This window comes from Acaromyces ingoldii (assembly GCF_003144295.1).
Source record: "Acaromyces ingoldii strain MCA 4198 unplaced genomic scaffold FA10scaffold_4, whole genome shotgun sequence".
NCBI lineage: Eukaryota > Fungi > Basidiomycota > Exobasidiomycetes > Exobasidiales > Cryptobasidiaceae > Acaromyces > Acaromyces ingoldii.
The window spans coordinates 13,825-28,752 of record NW_020290250.1 but is presented as its reverse complement, the minus strand read 5'-3'; the positions used below and the strand labels follow the sequence as shown (position 1 = coordinate 28,752).

Below are 14,928 nucleotides of genomic sequence, written 5' to 3'. Positions count from 1 at the left end.
GCCAATCGAGTCCGTCAGTGTGTTTTTCCTCCCCACAAGGGGCAGTTCGGGTGTGACTCGAGTTTGGATGCGCGCTTTGAACCACACGTTCGGCCCCGCAAGTTCTCCTCACCTCTAGACCCGAAGCTAAATACACTTTTCTTGTGTACACAGACACTGACACCACATCGCAACGCAACAATGTCCGCGCCCGTCGTCCTCATCACTGGCTGCAGCGGCAATGGCATCGGCTATCACCTGGGACTGGCCTTCCAAAGGGCGGGCTGCCGCGTCTTTGTGTCGGTGAGTGGCGCGAGTGAGCGACGGCAGGGAAGAACCTGACGAGTGCGCACAGGCTCGCAACATGGACAAGCTTGAAAAGAGCGGCTTCCCATCGGGCGTGAGACTCGTGAAGCTGGACGTCGTCGACTCGGCCTCTGTACAGAGTGCCGTCGCGCAGGTCGAGGAGGAGGCCGGGCACATTGACATCTTGGTCAACAATGCCGGTCAGGGCTGCGTCGGACCGCTGGCCGAGGTGGAGATGAGCCGGGCGAAGCAGACATTCGACACAAATGTCTTTGGGCTGCTCAACGTCACCCAGGCCGTATCCAAGGGCATGATTGCGCGTCGCAAGGGCAAGAGTAGGTGTAGTGCATCTGCTTGCTCGGTGCGGTAGCTGACACTGCGCGTCCAGTCATCAACATCAGCTCCATCGTCAGCTTCGTGCCCACGCCTTGGGCCGGCAGTGAGTCGCACACGTGCCTCTACGCTCTGTACCGTGCTCTGATCCGGCTTTACAGTCTATTGTGCGACCAAGGCAGCCGTCACCAGCCTGAGCGACGTGCTGAGAATGGAGCTGCGGGGCTTTGGGATCGACGTCGTCTGCGTCTTTCCTGGCGCGATCCAGAGTAGCATCGGCCTTGCCAACGCGTCCAGCTTCCGTCTGGACCCTGCGTCGGCGTACTCGCCCCTGGCCGACAAGATTGCAGCGCGCGGCAGCTGGTCGCAACGTGAGTCTGTGACAAGCGTCTCCAGTGTGACAAAAGAAGCTGACGGTCTCATTCAGATCCACGATCGACGCCGGCCTCTGATCTGGCTCAGCAGATCGTTCAGGCGGCACTTCAGACGCCCTCGACGGGCTACCTTACCGCTGGCTACCGTTCCACCCGGGCTTGGCTGAGCTACTATCTCCCACACTGGGCCAAAGACTACTTCTGGGGCAGGCAGTTTGGCATCGAGCAGGTTGGCAAGCCATGAGAATGAAGATGTAGTCACGTTGTGAACAATGGACAGGATATGACAATGATTTACCACGTCCCTCCAAGCTTGAACAGGAACGCGCGGTCGGTGAACCTTCCGATGGTGGAGCGCCAAGCGACGTTTGCCCACTGTAGTCTGTTGTGTCAGCTGGGGCTTGCTTGAAGTTTTCTAAAACGATCGTGCCTCACATTCTGGATCATCACACCTGACAACATAAAGATGAGAAAGGTCCGCTCGACTCCATTGGCTCCCCTACAGCAGGCTGAGTCAGCAGTCGTCCATCACTAGGCTACCTCGTGCGCACTCACAAGGGCCGGATACTGAAGTCGACGTTGCGGTTCAGAGGGCGGAAAGGCGGGTTGCCACGAAGCACCTGGTTCCAGGAGTCGGGCTGCGCGTCGTTTTGCACCTCGGGAAACGCTACAGACTCTTCTACGGACACGCTCTCGATGTCTCTGTTTGGCCTTGAAGCCGGCGGGCACGAGGTGCAGTGCACGTCTGAGGCGGTCGTCACGGCGGGCGAGGCAAGCGTGCGTCCCTGCGTCTGAAACGGCTCCTGAGTCGCAGCAGTGGTGCTAGGAGGATGCAGCTGCACAACAGTGGCGGACATGGCTTTCGTGTCTGCTCGTTGGGAGGAGAAGGGGTGGTCGTTATTGCTTGCATGGCCTTGCTGTCGCTCTTGCGTTAATAATATCGCTGTCCCCGCCCCCACAGTGTGCCGAAAAAAATATTACACGCGGACAAGCCTCTCCAGCTAAAAGCAGGCGCGACCGCCATTCTCTCTCAGACCAACCACACACCTACATCGCAGCAAAGAATGGAAAAGCAACCACAAGGAGGCATCCGAAGGGTGACAACCACCCAAGACAAGGCGGGGCTCGCTATTGTCGAGCACGACGACGAGTGCGAGCTGCTCGACGTCACGCCCGAGCACGCCACATTCGCTGTGAGTGACGGCACTGACAGCGGTCGGTCAGCTTGCTCACAATGATTCTTCTCAGGTCGTCTGGAGCTCGGACAAGTCGCCAGCAGACAACGCAGACCCCCGTGACGGCGCAAAGCAGCCCGTCTGGTCTGGTCAGCTGCACAACCCTGAGGGCTCGGTCCTGCGCTTCGTCGACTTTCCCCCGCACTGCAAGTCGCCGATGCACAAGACCCAGTCGCTCGACTACGGCATCGTCATGTGGGGCGAGATCGAATTGCACCTCGACGGTGGCGAGAAGCGGACGCTCAAGCAGAGCGAAGTCATCGTCCAGCGCGGCACCAACCACCTGTGGGCCAACACGACTGACAAGTGGACGCGGGTTGCCTTTGTCCTGCTGGGCGCCAAGTAGCCGTCTCTCCTGTAGAATAAATTGGGCCAATATGGAATATTTTTTCTAAACTATACTTACAAAGCTAAAGTGATCATCGGGTCTCTCGCCGAACGTGGGGGTGGGGCTCGAATTATATATGGAGATGAGAGACTTTGTAGACGAGAGACGAGAGACGAACGAACGACACAAGCTAAGCTAAGCTCACAAGACATGTTTGAGAAGACTGGAAAGTACCACCGTGTGCCAGTCGGCTTCGGACCGGCGCCCTCGCCGCGCCAGGATCCAAAGGGAGAGAGGTTCGACTGGTCGCAAGCCAAGACGACGACCGTGGGCGTCGTGGTCGAGGCAAGCGTGGCCTCGATCCAAGCCCTTCTACCCGAGGGGTACGAGGCGACTGCGTCCAGCAATGGCAAGGGCACTGTCCTTTTCGAGGTCATGGAGCTTCGCAACCTGCCCTGGCTTGCCGGTAGGGGCTACAACACCTGGGGAATCTATCTGAATGACGTCGTCTGCCACCGCGTCAGCCCGCCCGTCAAGGCCAGCTACATGAGCGTGCTCTTCGAAAGCTTTACCGATCCCATTACCACCGGCCGGGAGGAGCTGGGCTTCTGCAAGCTCTGGGCCGAGCTGCCCGACGGAGAGGTGCGAGAAAAGGGACGGACTCACACGGCCTCCTGGCTTGGCTTCGAGTTCCTGAGGCTCGAGCTGGACGGCCTCAAGGAGCACGACCCTGCCACTGCGCCTGGCAGGAAGCCCGAAAGCCGCATCTTCACGCACCCCACAAAGGATGGCATCCTGCACCACCGCTACGTGCCCAGCGTTGGCGAGCCCGGCAAGCACGACGCTTCGTATGCCACCTTTTGCCCACCACCTCCTGGGGAAGCGCCCGTCAGCTACTATGCTGCCCCTTATGCTTCCCCAGACCCATGCAAGCCGAAGGAGCCCACGACGTTCGCCGACGGAAAAGGCGCCAAGCTCGAGATCAAGAAGGGCACCTTTGAGCAGCTCCCGACGCTCCACAACGTCGTCGATGGCCTGGCAGCCCTGCAGCTGGGCAATGTCCTCGAAGTGGCCGTGCAAAAATTCAACGGCGCGAGCGATCTCAAGAGTAACCACAGGATTGAAAAGTAGTAGTACCTTTTTCTTCTGATGTGACCAGCCAAGGAGCAGAATGGAAATCATCTTCATTCATTCAAACATTTGAGAACGGAAGGTCGTCACAGTTACAGATAGTGAAGGGTCAGGCAGGAGGAGGCGCGATGCCGATCTTCTTGTGCTCGGGCACCTCGGTGACGCGGGGCTCATATGGCCAGTAGCCGAGCTGATACTGGGTGTTGCGCATGTTGAGTAGCCTGTTCCGACAGCGTCAGTCTGTGTTTCTCGGCAAGCAGGAGACAGCGACTCACTCCCAGCACTCTGCACCGGGGAAGTTGGGCTTGCCCTCGTCCTCCGGCGCGCCAGCAGCACCGGCAGCAAAGATGGCGGGCATGAAGTGGTCGTCGGTGGCCTGTTTGGTGGGTCAGTACCATGATCACATCGACAAAGTCAAGCAGATCAACGAACATGTGCGTCTCGGAACTGTGGGTGCATCATCAGCCGTGTCACGGCCCGGCGAAGGCCCGGGCCGCTGTTGTACTGGACGGCGTCGGAAAAGGCCTGGCCAAAGTCGAGTGCCCACTGCTCGGGCTGGCGCTCCTGGGCAAAGTTGTCGCGGTGGAAGACGGCCTGGGAAAAGGAGTTGCGGTAGAGATTGTGCACGGCACCACCCGAGCCGATGAGGAGGCAGCGCTGACGGCGGAGATGGCGGAGGGCAACGCCGATCTGCAGATGCTGGTGCGGATCAAAGTGCACGTTGGAGCTGATGATGACGAGTGGAAGGCTCTTTCCCCGTGGGAACATCCACTTGACTGTGGGGGAGGGTTTAGCATGCGACGGTCCACCACAAGGCAGGCCTGCAGGATGCTCACGGATCAGAAACGTATCGTGGATGATCTCAAACTTGGGACAGGGCCGTGCATCGATGCCAGCGTCCTCGAGCTCGCGCAAGACGTGCTGTGCAAAGTCAACATCGTAATTGGGGTCGAAGTTGATGTATTTCTTCGGGTCGACCCTGTTGTGTCACAGCGCGTGTGAGTTTTCGAAAATTGGGCACGGCACAAGGCGGGATGCTCACCATGCAACGGGCTGTTTCGACGGCTTTGGGTTGGTGGCGACCTCGAAATGATCCCCCTCAACGTGCCAGTGCGCACCCTGCCGCAGGCGTCAGCGAACGACTCGTCGAGCTTCCTGACATGGCAGCTACATACCATCATCACGATCCTCTCGACGCCCTGCTCGATGGCCAGGCGGCCCACCTGCTCCCAGTACGCAGCTGGCGCCGATGGCTCTCCGAGCATCATGGTGCTCCCATGGGAGAAGAAGAAGGCGGGGAACTCGACGGCAGCGTCTGCATCAGAGGAAGGCATCGTGTCTTGTTTCGGTCGTGTGTAGAGGAGGGAAAGCAGGCGCGGTGCTTTATTATGCATGGCAGCCCTCGCCCACCCGCCACAACCACCCGAGCGCGTCGAACCCCACCACTCGGCTACCCCATCCACGAATAATTCGCATATATTTGGGCGCTGTCGAAGCCTTCATTGCGGTACAACTTCACGTCTCATCAACATGACGCTCGATATCATTGTAGTGGGCGCCGGCATTGCTGGACTGGCCGCCGCCAGAGCGCTCAGGGAGCAGCACAATGTCACGGTGGGTGGAGCTTGTGGACCGCTCTTGAGCATCAAGCTGAACGACTCCACAGATCTTGGAGCAGACGAGGATGAAGTCAGAGACGGGCGCGGCCATCCAGTATGTCTTGCCTGCCCGACAATTGTTAACTACTGCGACTGACTTCTTCTGTGCAGTCTGGGCCCCAATGCAGCTCGTCTTGTCTTGGGATGGGGATGCCAGCTCGACGAGAGCCCGCACTTGAACATGGTGAGTTTGGAGCCGCAGAATCGAGAAAGGAGTGGGAGCTGACGGGCGCTCGCAGCTCCGAGAGGCCGATCATCTCGGCGTGATCCACAGCAAGCGGCCAATCGACGCGCAGGCAGACTTTGGCGCTCCCTGGCTCCTGAATGTGAGTGGACGGGCCTGGGCGACGTAGAGGCAAAGGTCAGCGGCTGACGGCTCCGTTTTAGCACCGCGTCACGCTTCACAAGGAACTCCTCCGGCTAGCCACGACTGAATGCGAGGGCCTTCCAGGCCGGCCAGCCAAGCTCATGACGGGCGCACGCGTGGCCCAGGTGGTAAGTGTAGTGTGCCTGCCAAACCTGCCTGAAGAGACCGACTGACGGCCGCCTCGATGATGCAGGACACCGAAAAGGCCACCGTACAGCTCGAGTCTGGCGAGGTGCTGCATGCCGACGTAGTCATTGGCGCCGACGGCATCAAGTCCGAGGTGCGAAAGGCCATCGTGGGCGACTGCTTCCTTGCCAAGCCCAGCGGCCACTCGGCCTACCGCTGCCTCATTCCCGCAGAGAAGATTGCGGCCGACGACGAGCTCGCGTATCTCCTCTCGCCCACTGGTCTTTCCATCTTCTTGGGCAAGGACAGGAAGCTGGTCGTGTACACTTGCACTTTTGAGGGCAGGCGCTATCTCAACGTCGTGGCTGCCATCCCTGACAAAGACCTGGGCGAGGAGTCACAGGAGAGCTGGTACGCGCCTGGGAAAGTCGAGGACCTCGTGGCCGCCTATGCCAACTTTGCACCCCATCTGCAGCGCATGCTCTCCTACACGCAGGAGTGCGGCCTCTGGCAGCTCCGGGACCAGGACCCGCTGCCAGCATGGACCAAGGGCAAGGCGATTATCATTGGGGATGCCGCGCACCCCATGCTGCCCCACCTGGGCCAGGGCGGGTCGCAAGCCATTGAGGATGCCGACGCGCTTGGCTTCTGCTTTGACGGGCACGGTCCCAGCGACGACATCGAGGCGGCACTCGCACGCACCTTCAAGCTGCGGTACGAGCGCGCCACCGTGTGCCAGGAAAAGAGCCGGGAGCAGGCGCTGGGCAAGCGTCAGGAAGGCGGCGTCTCGGTGCCCGTGCTCGATCCCATGCAATTCTCGCAGTACATCTTTACCTACCAGGGCGCCTCCTGGTGGGCGAAAAAGGTAGAGGGTGAGGCGGCAGCCGAGGCGGACGCGGCTGAGCCTGGGCCTCCTGCTGCTCTTGGCCGAGCCGTGAATGCACACCCTCTATCCGCTGCTACTACTGCCACTATTCTTTGATTTTCTCTGTTTTGTAATGGGCGCAAGCCACTCTTTCTTTTCTCAAACTCGGATCTGGTAGCCTCAGTCATCAATCAATTCTTGCTCTTTTATTTTATTTTCCCTTTTTTTTGCCGGTCCACTCCAACCCGAACCCCTCCTCAACGACCCGAACCAACGGCCGTCGTTGCCATGGAGCCGCCCGAGCAGACGCCAAAGAAGCGGTTTGCGTGTCCCAAGTGCAGCCGGCTCTTTTCGAGGCAGGAGCACGTCGCCCGCCACTTTGCCTCGCACAGCAATGAGACATCGTTTGTCTGCCCCAAGTGCTCGCGCTCCTTTGGCCGGAGGGACGCGCTGAAGCGGCACCAGTCGGTCCACCAGCCCCGCAGAGCACCGCTCCCGCGCGAGCTCGACGATGTGGCCGCCGATGCCCGACGGCGAGCAGCACTCTCGCGGACTAAGCGGGCGTGCTTGCGCTGTGCCAGGGCCAAGCTCAAGTGCGATGGCAACGAGCCATGCTCGCGGTGCAGGGAGCGCGACGGCGAGGCGGTCGCCTGCCGCTACTCATCCGAGCCCAACGTCGAGACCGGCGACGAGAGTCAGCACAAGAGCGCAGACAGCCTCGATCATCCATGGGGAGATGTCACACCGTCGCAGAGCATCGACGTCGGAGAGCACCGGGCGGATGGCTCGCTGCTTGAGCCAACCAGCGATGCGTTCGACTGGCCTGCCGAGATGACGGACAGGGACGACGGCGAAATGTCGATTGATCCGGTGCTGATGGGGCTTGCGACACCTTCCGGGACGACCAGCAGCTCCTATTTTGACGAAAGCAGCGAGCAGCAGCCGCAGCAACAACAACAACAACAACAGCGACAACAGCAGCAGCAGATGGCCCTCGTGACGGACTGCAACACCGACAACCTCGTCACCGAGTACGGTTCGGTCTTTGACTGGATCTCGGGCGGCTCGGGCTCGAGCCCGTACGATGCGCTTCCTTGGAGCGCCTGGCTCGATGCTGCCGCCGTCGCCGCGTCTCCATACCCTCCTTCGGGCGCTGGCGCCAAGGTGACGTTTGCAGACGTGGCACCGGAGCAGCACCGCAACTCGCTCGACGTGCTCAGCTCGGCAGCGCTGCGGGAGGAGCAGGGCCGCATCGAGACGAGGACGATGGAGCCCGTCGACGTGCGACAGCCGTCTCGGCGCAATTCCATGTCGTCGCAGCGATGGCCCAACTCGTGGCACCCCGAGGCCGCCGACATGGGCCTTCCAGCCCAGAGCGTTGTGGAAAACGTCGGCGAAGAGGTGGATCTGCTCGAGAACACATACCAGGTCGATGGCTTTGACGACGAGGCGAGGAACAGGCTGCTGCAGATGTGCTACCTGACCGACATGTCCAGCCAGGAGATGCGCCGCGCCCACAAGATACTGTCGTCGGTCACCAACGAGACGTTCAACGTCATGGTCCAGCTCTTTTTCGAAAAGTTTGAAAATGCCTTTGTACACCGGGCCACCTTCAAGGCAAGCCAGTGCAACGTCCTGCTGCTGGGGGCCATCTGCAGCATCGGGACCATGTACTCTTCGCTGCCCAAGGCCCACATCCTCGGCAGCATCCTCGTCGACCTCGTCCACCGGGCCATCATGGCCACGACATCTAAAGACAACCTGCATGCGCGCTCGCTCAGCAGCATCCAGGCTCTTGTTCTTGTTTGCATCTACCTGGCCCGCTCCAGCAATCGGCGGCACCTCGAGCATGCCGAGGCCTGCCGCAGCGCTGTTATCACCATGGTGCGGCGATGCCGCCTCCTCGACGACGTCGCCAGCCCCGTTGCGCCCGAAGCGGCCGAGCCGGCGCACTGGCACGACTGGCTGAGCTGGGAGACAGGCCGGCGCGTCGGCTGGGCCGTCTTTGTGGCCGACATGGCCCTCTGCACCAGCTGGAAGCTGGCCCCCTGCTTTTCTCTTGATGAGCTCAAGGCACAGCTGCCGGGCGACGAGGCGTCGTGGGATGCACCCGACAGCGAGGCCTGGGCGAGGAGCTACCGTCAGGCGTGCGAGGCACCCCTGCTCTCGCGCTACCACGAGGCACTGCAGCAGTCGATCATCGGACAGCGGATCCGAGAAGAGGCCAACGTGTTTCAGTCCAGCGTCGTCGCCTACTCGCTCTCGCTCATGTCCATGTCCCTGACAGCCATGCAGGAGAGCTGCCTCTCGGCGCAGGCCATGCCGCTCTGTGCACACTTTCGCGCGCGGCTCCGCGAAGCAGTCGACGGCACCCCGGCTCCGACGTCGCCCACCTTTGAGTTCATCACCCGCTTCACGCTCCTCCGCATGGCCGTCAGTTTCCACGACCTTCAGGCCATGGGTTCCCGCAAGGGCCGGGCCGAGGCCAAGCGAGCCATGGACAGGGTCCACTCGGGCTTTGACAACGACCCGCAGGCCGCCCTCGAGCTGGCTGCCGACGCCGGCAGGATCCTCTACCTATTCAAGAGCGGGGCCATTGTTGCCACGTGCGACGTCAATGCCTTTTACTACGCCGCTGTGAGCCTGCTGGCCTTTTCCACGCACTGGCGCAGGATCGCACCGCCGCCCTCGTCGCGCGAGCCGCGCATCGTGCGACTCGACGGCCGGGAGCTGGTGAAACCGGGGCCAAGCGCCCGGCTGGTCCTCGCTGGCGTAGGCGAGCTCCACGAACCGGCGGCGCCCACCAAGATTGTGCAATCAGCCGCCCGCTTTCTCTTCAGCGTCCCATCCAACGCGCCGTCCCACCACGCCGCCCAGACCCTGGGCTCTGTTCTCAGTGGCATTTCGGCGTAGTCTTGTATCATATATCTCTTCTCCAGTGTAGTGTGACCGCTCTTCTAATCCGTCTGATGAAAGCACATTGAATTGCAAAGGATCTAATCAACAAGCTCCCAGGGATTGCGATTCCAGCGGGAGCCATGCAACGCCTCGCCGTCGTACCCGGCAAATGTCCGTTTGGGGTCCCACTGCGTGCGCAGCTCGCAGAATCGCGCCCAGTTCTGCTCCGACATGAACCGCACCGGCCGCTTGACCAGGTCCGAGTCGCCGAGATAGATGCCTGCAGAGCCGCCTTGCTCGGGCCGCAGGGCGTCAATGTGCGTCCACACCTTGTCCTGGTATGCCTGGCAAACGGCATCAAAGGCGTCTGTGTCAGGCGGTGCGATGGTGTAGAGGGAGAGGGTGTGTGGGGTCTGGATCGAGAAGCACATGTCGTCGGGCAGCGCGCGCAGGGGCGCCATGCTAAAGTGCAGCGCAAACGACTGCGGCGTGGCCAGGTCGACAAACGCAGCCTTCATGGACTGGGCCACCTTGTCCAGCGGCCCGTCGAGCCACGCGTTCTGGACAAAGTAGCGGCCGATGGGATTGTCGTCAGCCTGCCGCTGGTACTCCTCGGTAAACGTAGACGGCTGGCAGAAGGCGGCGACGTGCGCCTTGTCGAGGCTGGGCACACCCTTGGCGAAGATGGTCAGCGCCTCCTTTGCCTCGGCCTCGTCCTCGGTGAAGCACAGCGCCCGGACCACCAGCACCGGCCGGGGCGGGTTGAGATGGGGCATGACACGCTCGCTGCGAAAGCCCAGCATGACGAGCTCGCAGTCCGAGGGCACGCCCGGGCACGTCTCCAGGTACCACTTGGCCACCTCGTCGTAGTGCGCCACTGTGTCGTAGATGTACGTTGAGCCGTACATGCCGACGACTTTCTTCAGCTTGAGCGTGAAGCTGACGACGACGCCAAAGAAGCCGGGCCCCGAGCCTCTTGCTGCCCATAACAGGTCTGCATTCTCGCGCCTGGATGCCGTCACCAGCTCGCCAGCAGCAGTCACCACCTCCATCGACTCAATCTGCTCCGCAGACCAGCCCCAGGTCCGCGCACACCATCCCTGGCCGCCCTGCAGAAGAAAGCCGCCGACGCCGACATCAGGCTGCTCTATGGCGTCAGTGAATGGCTGTGCGCGTGCATTCATGAATAAACTCACACAGTGTCCGCCATTGAACATGAGCCCGAGCGGGCCGAGCGCCTCGTTGAGCATCTTGCCCGTGGTCGACGGGCTCACTGTCGCTGTCATGTTCTCGGCGTCGATCTCCAGCCTCTTCAGTTCCGACAGGTCGATCAGGATGCTGTCCTGCCGGAGCGACCAGGCCGCCCACTGCGCAGAGTTCAAGTCAGCGCGCAAGAATGAGCGACTCTGCATCTGCTCTACCTACACTGTGCCCGCCCGATCTGATGGTGACCTGTGCGCCCTTGCCCTTGGCGTACAGCACCGCGCTCACGACTGACGCTTCCGGGGTAAGTGTGGATCCTCGAATTGCTTCTTTTCTCTCCACTCACCATCGTCGGGCGAGGCGGCAAAGATGATGTCGCTGGGGTACTTTTCCGGCCTGCGTCGGTTGAAGATGCGGTCCAGGCGCGCTCCCTCGTACCCCTTGTGCGATCGACTGTACTGCGTCCCAATCATGTCGTTGTCGTTTGCCATTCTTCGTCGACACGTCTTCATCTAGATATACGCCCCCCCTCACTCGGGCTACCTACCCCACATCGGCCCCGCAATATATTTGAGAGAACGTGGCTTGCCGATAGAAAGTCTAGCCCCGGCCTGCTGCCGAGGTCTCAGATCTGCGGTGGGGCAGTGCTGCCCTTCCCTGGCCCCCTTTCTTTGCAGAGGCTGACTTGCGAGTCACGCCAATCTGGCCGGGGCAAGGGCGTCGTGCACTTTGCAAACATTGCCTCTCTCGGTAGCAGTCAGAGTCGTACACAATGATTGAAGCTCTCTCTCTCGGTAGCAATCAGAGTCATGCACACTGATTGAAGCACTCTCTCTCGGTAGCAATCAGAGCATTACACGTTGACTGTGTGAAGACGAGTGACCAAATGACATTGCAAGCGTTTCCAATTTTCCCCTGACAGCAATAGCGACAAAGACAATCCCCTCGAACAGTACGAAAACTATACAGCAAGCATAACTAGTCCTCCTCGACAAGGACAGCATCGTCCCTGTCCTCGTGCCAGGCGAGGTACTTGAGTGCCCGCCATTCGAGCGACGCCAGACGGATGCGCTTGCCAAAGAAGTAAAAGACAAAGACGAAGAGCCAGATGATCGAGGCAATGGCGGCCATCTCGCCGTAGGCGTTCTGGTAGCCCTGGCTGGCGACCCAGGGGTTCGTGTAGAAGGAAAGCAGGAAACCGATGGCGGCCTTGTAGCCCAGGATGGCCGTGACCACCTCGCTCGAGATGGGCTTGTAGCAGTCGATGGCGTAGACGAGGGCGACGTTGGTTCCGCTGACGATGGAGAAGTTGAGCAGGCCGAGTCCGATCGTGGGCACGATCCAGTGCCAGTGGTTCTGAATGCCCGCGCCAAACAGCGCCAGCGCCAGCGGGCTGGTGATGATGGCCTGCGAAAGGGCAGGGAGACGCATCTCGGGCTCGCGAAGGCCCTTGTTCTTCTTGGTCGACCGCTTGCTGATCCAGTCGGACAGCTGGCCGCCGAATGCGATGCCCACGACGCTGCCAATGAGGCCCGCGACGAAGCAGAGGCCGACGTTGGCGGGGCCGAAGCCGTAGCCAGCGTTGTAGGCGATGGCGACGTTGGTCGTGACAGCCACCAGGAAGCCGATGGTGCCGGCGAAGCAGAAGGCAGCCCAGAGAACAGCTGGGTAGGCAATGACGAGGAAGGGACGGATGAGGAGCTTGACGAAGCTCTCCTCGGTGTACGTCTGACCGCTGAACAGCGCCAGTGTCTTCCAGTAGCTCTTCTTACGGCTCTGGTCCACCTCGGGGCGGTCCTCCAGGTGGACGGGTGCGAGCGGGGGGCGGCGGTAGGATGTCTCGGGGCAGCAGAAGACTGTTGAGAGAGTTAAGTGTCTGGTCTGAGCGTCAGATGGGGTGGAGTAAGACTCACCGACAAGAATGGTGAGAGCTCCAATGAGTGCACTCGAGACCCAGTAGACTGGACGAACGAAGGATCAGTATGACGATCATCTACACCTTGACCATGGAGAGACCCACTGTAGCGCCACGTCAGATCACGGGTGATGAAGCCGTCGATGATCATGCCGAATGCCACGCCGACGGACAGGAAGGCGTTGTAGCTGGCGTGTGAGATTGTGTCAGTCTCGAGAACAGCGTGGCGCAGACCTGCCGCCGAGACTCACGCAGCCATGGGTGTGCTCCGCTCGTGGACGAACCAGATGTCGCCGATGGTGAGGGGGCCCAGCATCTCACCGGCTCCCGACGCGGCACCGAGCTTTGGGACTTGTCAGCGGCATTTCCTTCTCCCTACAGGGCTGGCTGAAGCCGACTCACAATGCACCGCAGCACAAGCTGAGAGCTCCAGGTCTTGCATGCGCCCGATCCCAGCGCAACAGCGAGGTAGATGACGTACGAGAGCACGTAGACGGGACGCTTGCCGTACTTTGTCACGAGTGGCGACCACAGGAACATCGAGAGGCCCTGGAGCAGGGCTGCGCACGAGTAGAGGTAGGCCGTCTTTGGCGGGGCGGTACCGAAGCTGTCAAAGACAAGCAGGTCAGCCCAGGAGCACGAACACACCGCAAAGGAGGACAACGCACTCCTTGGACGTCTCGAGAATGGCGATACTCGGCCCGGCGGCGGTCAGGTTGCTCATAAAGGCGGCGGCGCAGACGATGCACGTCAGGAACCACTTGAACGACCGCGACCAGTTGCTGTGGGAACAGTCAGTCAGTCTAGCCGATCTGGCATACAAGAGAAGGCATTACACACAGTGGGTCATTTCTGCACGAATAAACAATGTCAGCGCTGACTATAGATGCATCGCCACGGCGCCCACTCACGGGTCATCGGTCGGGGTGGGGAGCAGGATCGTGTTTCCGTTATCGGCGTAGTTCTGCACTGTGCCCGCGCGGGAGCCGAGGTTGGTGATGCGCGTCAGCGTGACGCTCAGACCGTCCTTGGACACATCGGTGTCGCGAAGGTAGCGCGGCGTCTGGTGTGCATGCGTGACCGACTTTTCCACGTCCGTGTCGCTCTTGTAGGCCAGTGTTGACGTCATGTTTATGCTTTGCGTCGGATGGGGATGAGGAGGGGGAAAGGGCGCTGGGGTGCCTTGCGGGGTACCTTTATGTCTTTTCGACGCCCATTGCGGAGCCCCGGATCTCGGTGTGGTGGGAGATGACAAGGGGAGAAAAAAGTCCGCAGCCGCTCATGCTCAATTGTGGGGAAACTCAATTGTGAGGGGGTCGGGTGGTGGGGGCGGGAGACACACACACACACACTGACCCGATGCAGTTTAAATAAATTTCCTCAAGCATGCTAATCAAGTAGTACACGGCGTGAACAGCTGCGCGACGCTTCCCAGGCACACACTCGGCACTCACAATGTTGCGGGGAACGAGCTCGATCCAGTTGCCGTCCGGGTCTGCGATGTAAGCCACTTTGGAGAGAATCTTGTGACAGCTGGCATCCACACTAGGTGTGCCTGCAGGAAGGCCCAGCTTGGTCTCGTCCTGCACCGGGCCCGGTTCCTTGATGATTGTAGAGCCAAACTCCCTGGCCTTGCGAGCAATGTCACTGACCGAGTCGACAGTGCTGTGGGCCTGGCTTGTAAGCAGATTGGCGACACAGGGCCGCCTGGAGATACGCACATGCCAATGTGGAAGAAGCCGACCCTGGGGGGTGGCGTCACCGCTCCCGCGTCTGGCTGGGCATCGTGCATCCACAGGAGCTCCAGCAGGCCAGCAGAGCCCTGCATGCCCTTGAGAAAGTCCTCCTGGCTCGTGGCTGCTTTTCGGTGGCCCAGAAAAAAGACAGTCTGTGGGCCGATGCTGGGTGGGGAGTTTTCAGCGGCACCGTCGAGCCAGCCACGTATGCAACTCACTTCCACGAAAAGAGACTCGAGAAGCCAAGAACACTCTTGTAGAAGTCGAGCGAGCGCTTGGGCTCGCTGATGTTGAGGCAGACGTGGTTCAGCAGTGCCGACTGCAGGTTCTCATCTTCGACGGGGCCGTCCCTGGCCGCGGTTCAGAGTCAGAGTCAGTCTGTGTCTCCAGTGACGATCGCGCTCACAGACCTACCCCGACGCATACCTCTCGCCCGGCTTCAAGGTCTCGTAGCTCATGCTCATCGTTGCTCAC

General features: G+C 60.6%; 10 protein-coding genes across 10 annotated transcripts; 5 read left to right on the top strand and 5 right to left on the bottom strand.

The window, feature by feature from the left end:
* The first annotated feature begins 119 nt into the window (after positions 1–119).
* FA10DRAFT_267485 (NAD(P)-binding protein) lies at positions 120–1,298 on the top strand. The gene is made up of 5 exons (XM_025521928.1): positions 120–282; positions 335–620; positions 674–724; positions 780–989; positions 1,046–1,298. The coding sequence occupies exons 1-5, from the start codon at positions 181–183 to the stop codon at positions 1,234–1,236; spliced, it is 840 nt and encodes a 279-aa protein (XP_025376039.1). The 5' UTR covers positions 120–180; the 3' UTR covers positions 1,237–1,298.
* Positions 1,287–1,890, bottom strand: FA10DRAFT_302251 (hypothetical protein; the record flags this gene model as incomplete). Its single annotated transcript, XM_025525085.1, has 3 exons — positions 1,548–1,890; positions 1,428–1,491; positions 1,287–1,367 (listed from the first exon to the last, which is right to left on the bottom strand). The coding sequence occupies exons 1-3, from the start codon at positions 1,847–1,849 to the stop codon at positions 1,287–1,289; spliced, it is 447 nt and encodes a 148-aa protein (XP_025376038.1). The 5' UTR covers positions 1,850–1,890.
* Positions 1,891–2,010: 120 nt separating this feature from the next.
* FA10DRAFT_242129 (cupin domain protein) lies at positions 2,011–2,601 on the top strand. Its single transcript, XM_025519272.1, has 2 exons — positions 2,011–2,185; positions 2,241–2,601. Exons 1-2 carry the CDS (start codon positions 2,057–2,059, stop codon positions 2,571–2,573), a joined length of 462 nt encoding a protein of 153 aa, XP_025376037.1. The 5' UTR covers positions 2,011–2,056; the 3' UTR covers positions 2,574–2,601.
* A 127-nt stretch (positions 2,602–2,728) lies between these two features.
* Positions 2,729–3,725, top strand: FA10DRAFT_267483 (hypothetical protein). The gene has a single exon (XM_025521927.1). The coding sequence runs from the start codon at positions 2,766–2,768 to the stop codon at positions 3,684–3,686; it is 921 nt and encodes a 306-aa protein (XP_025376036.1). The 5' UTR covers positions 2,729–2,765; the 3' UTR covers positions 3,687–3,725.
* Positions 3,726–3,795: 70 nt separating this feature from the next.
* FA10DRAFT_286742 (LigB subunit of an aromatic-ring-opening dioxygenase LigAB) lies at positions 3,796–5,020 on the bottom strand (the record flags this gene model as incomplete). Its single annotated transcript, XM_025524093.1, has 6 exons — positions 3,796–3,907; positions 3,962–4,062; positions 4,119–4,462; positions 4,523–4,665; positions 4,729–4,805; positions 4,862–5,020. The coding sequence occupies 6 exons, from the start codon at positions 5,018–5,020 to the stop codon at positions 3,796–3,798; spliced, it is 936 nt and encodes a 311-aa protein (XP_025376035.1).
* Positions 5,021–5,134: 114 nt separating this feature from the next.
* Positions 5,135–6,819, top strand: FA10DRAFT_280035 (FAD/NAD(P)-binding domain-containing protein; the record flags this gene model as incomplete). Its single annotated transcript, XM_025523588.1, has 6 exons — positions 5,135–5,300; positions 5,353–5,399; positions 5,456–5,528; positions 5,584–5,670; positions 5,732–5,839; positions 5,905–6,819. Exons 1-6 carry the CDS (start codon positions 5,217–5,219, stop codon positions 6,817–6,819), a joined length of 1,314 nt encoding a protein of 437 aa, XP_025376034.1. The 5' UTR covers positions 5,135–5,216.
* A 186-nt stretch (positions 6,820–7,005) lies between these two features.
* FA10DRAFT_223089 (hypothetical protein) lies at positions 7,006–7,335 on the top strand (the record flags this gene model as incomplete). Its single annotated transcript, XM_025518570.1, has 1 exon — positions 7,006–7,335. A coding segment is annotated over one exon (330 nt), but the record flags the coding sequence as incomplete, so codon positions are not given.
* Positions 7,336–9,668: 2,333 nt separating this feature from the next.
* Positions 9,669–11,280, bottom strand: FA10DRAFT_267481 (FAD-binding domain-containing protein). The gene is made up of 4 exons (XM_025521926.1): positions 11,150–11,280; positions 11,026–11,093; positions 10,797–10,967; positions 9,669–10,742 (listed from the first exon to the last, which is right to left on the bottom strand). Exons 1-4 carry the CDS (start codon positions 11,274–11,276, stop codon positions 9,699–9,701), a joined length of 1,410 nt encoding a protein of 469 aa, XP_025376032.1. The 5' UTR covers positions 11,277–11,280; the 3' UTR covers positions 9,669–9,698.
* Positions 11,281–11,671: 391 nt separating this feature from the next.
* On the bottom strand, positions 11,672–13,980 carry FA10DRAFT_252807 (MFS general substrate transporter). The gene is made up of 8 exons (XM_025519666.1): positions 13,630–13,980; positions 13,559–13,570; positions 13,387–13,500; positions 13,121–13,325; positions 12,970–13,061; positions 12,824–12,906; positions 12,717–12,764; positions 11,672–12,659 (listed from the first exon to the last, which is right to left on the bottom strand). Exons 1-8 carry the CDS (start codon positions 13,845–13,847, stop codon positions 11,782–11,784), a joined length of 1,650 nt encoding a protein of 549 aa, XP_025376031.1. The 5' UTR covers positions 13,848–13,980; the 3' UTR covers positions 11,672–11,781.
* Positions 13,981–14,098: 118 nt separating this feature from the next.
* Positions 14,099–14,918, bottom strand: FA10DRAFT_286737 (Glyoxalase/Bleomycin resistance protein/Dihydroxybiphenyl dioxygenase; the record flags this gene model as incomplete). Its single annotated transcript, XM_025524092.1, has 5 exons — positions 14,099–14,107; positions 14,173–14,383; positions 14,440–14,619; positions 14,673–14,804; positions 14,869–14,918. 5 exons carry the CDS (start codon positions 14,916–14,918, stop codon positions 14,099–14,101), a joined length of 582 nt encoding a protein of 193 aa, XP_025376030.1.
* Positions 14,919–14,928: the final 10 nt, after the last annotated feature.

Excerpts from the sequence above, each read along its gene's own strand:
- FA10DRAFT_242129 (XM_025519272.1), top strand. The coding sequence starts at position 2,057 with ATGGAAAAGCAACCACAAGGAGGCATCCGAAGGGTGACAACCACCCAA. Across the intron at positions 2,186-2,240 it reads CCGAGCACGCCACATTCGCT|GTCGTCTGGAGCTCGGACAA; the intron begins GTGAGTGACGGC and ends GATTCTTCTCAG.
- FA10DRAFT_267483 (XM_025521927.1), top strand. The coding sequence starts at position 2,766 with ATGTTTGAGAAGACTGGAAAGTACCACCGTGTGCCAGTCGGCTTCGGA.
- FA10DRAFT_267481 (XM_025521926.1), bottom strand. The coding sequence starts at position 11,276 with ATGATTGGGACGCAGTACAGTCGATCGCACAAGGGGTACGAGGGAGCG. Across the intron at positions 10,968-11,025 it reads TCAGATCGGGCGGGCACAGT|TGGGCGGCCTGGTCGCTCCG; the intron begins GTAGGTAGAGCA and ends AACTCTGCGCAG. Across the intron at positions 10,743-10,796 it reads TGTTCAATGGCGGACACTGT|CCTGATGTCGGCGTCGGCGG; the intron begins GTGAGTTTATTC and ends GCCATAGAGCAG.
- FA10DRAFT_252807 (XM_025519666.1), bottom strand. The coding sequence starts at position 13,847 with ATGACGTCAACACTGGCCTACAAGAGCGACACGGACGTGGAAAAGTCG. Across the intron at positions 13,062-13,120 it reads AGCTTGTGCTGCGGTGCATT|CTCGGTGCCGCGTCGGGAGC; the intron begins GTGAGTCGGCTT and ends CAAGTCCCAAAG. Across the intron at positions 12,907-12,969 it reads CGGAGCACACCCATGGCTGC|CTACAACGCCTTCCTGTCCG; the intron begins GTGAGTCTCGGC and ends CTCACACGCCAG.
- FA10DRAFT_267485 (XM_025521928.1), top strand. The coding sequence starts at position 181 with ATGTCCGCGCCCGTCGTCCTCATCACTGGCTGCAGCGGCAATGGCATC. Across the intron at positions 621-673 it reads TGCGCGTCGCAAGGGCAAGA|TCATCAACATCAGCTCCATC; the intron begins GTAGGTGTAGTG and ends CTGCGCGTCCAG. Across the intron at positions 990-1,045 it reads GCGCGGCAGCTGGTCGCAAC|ATCCACGATCGACGCCGGCC; the intron begins GTGAGTCTGTGA and ends GGTCTCATTCAG.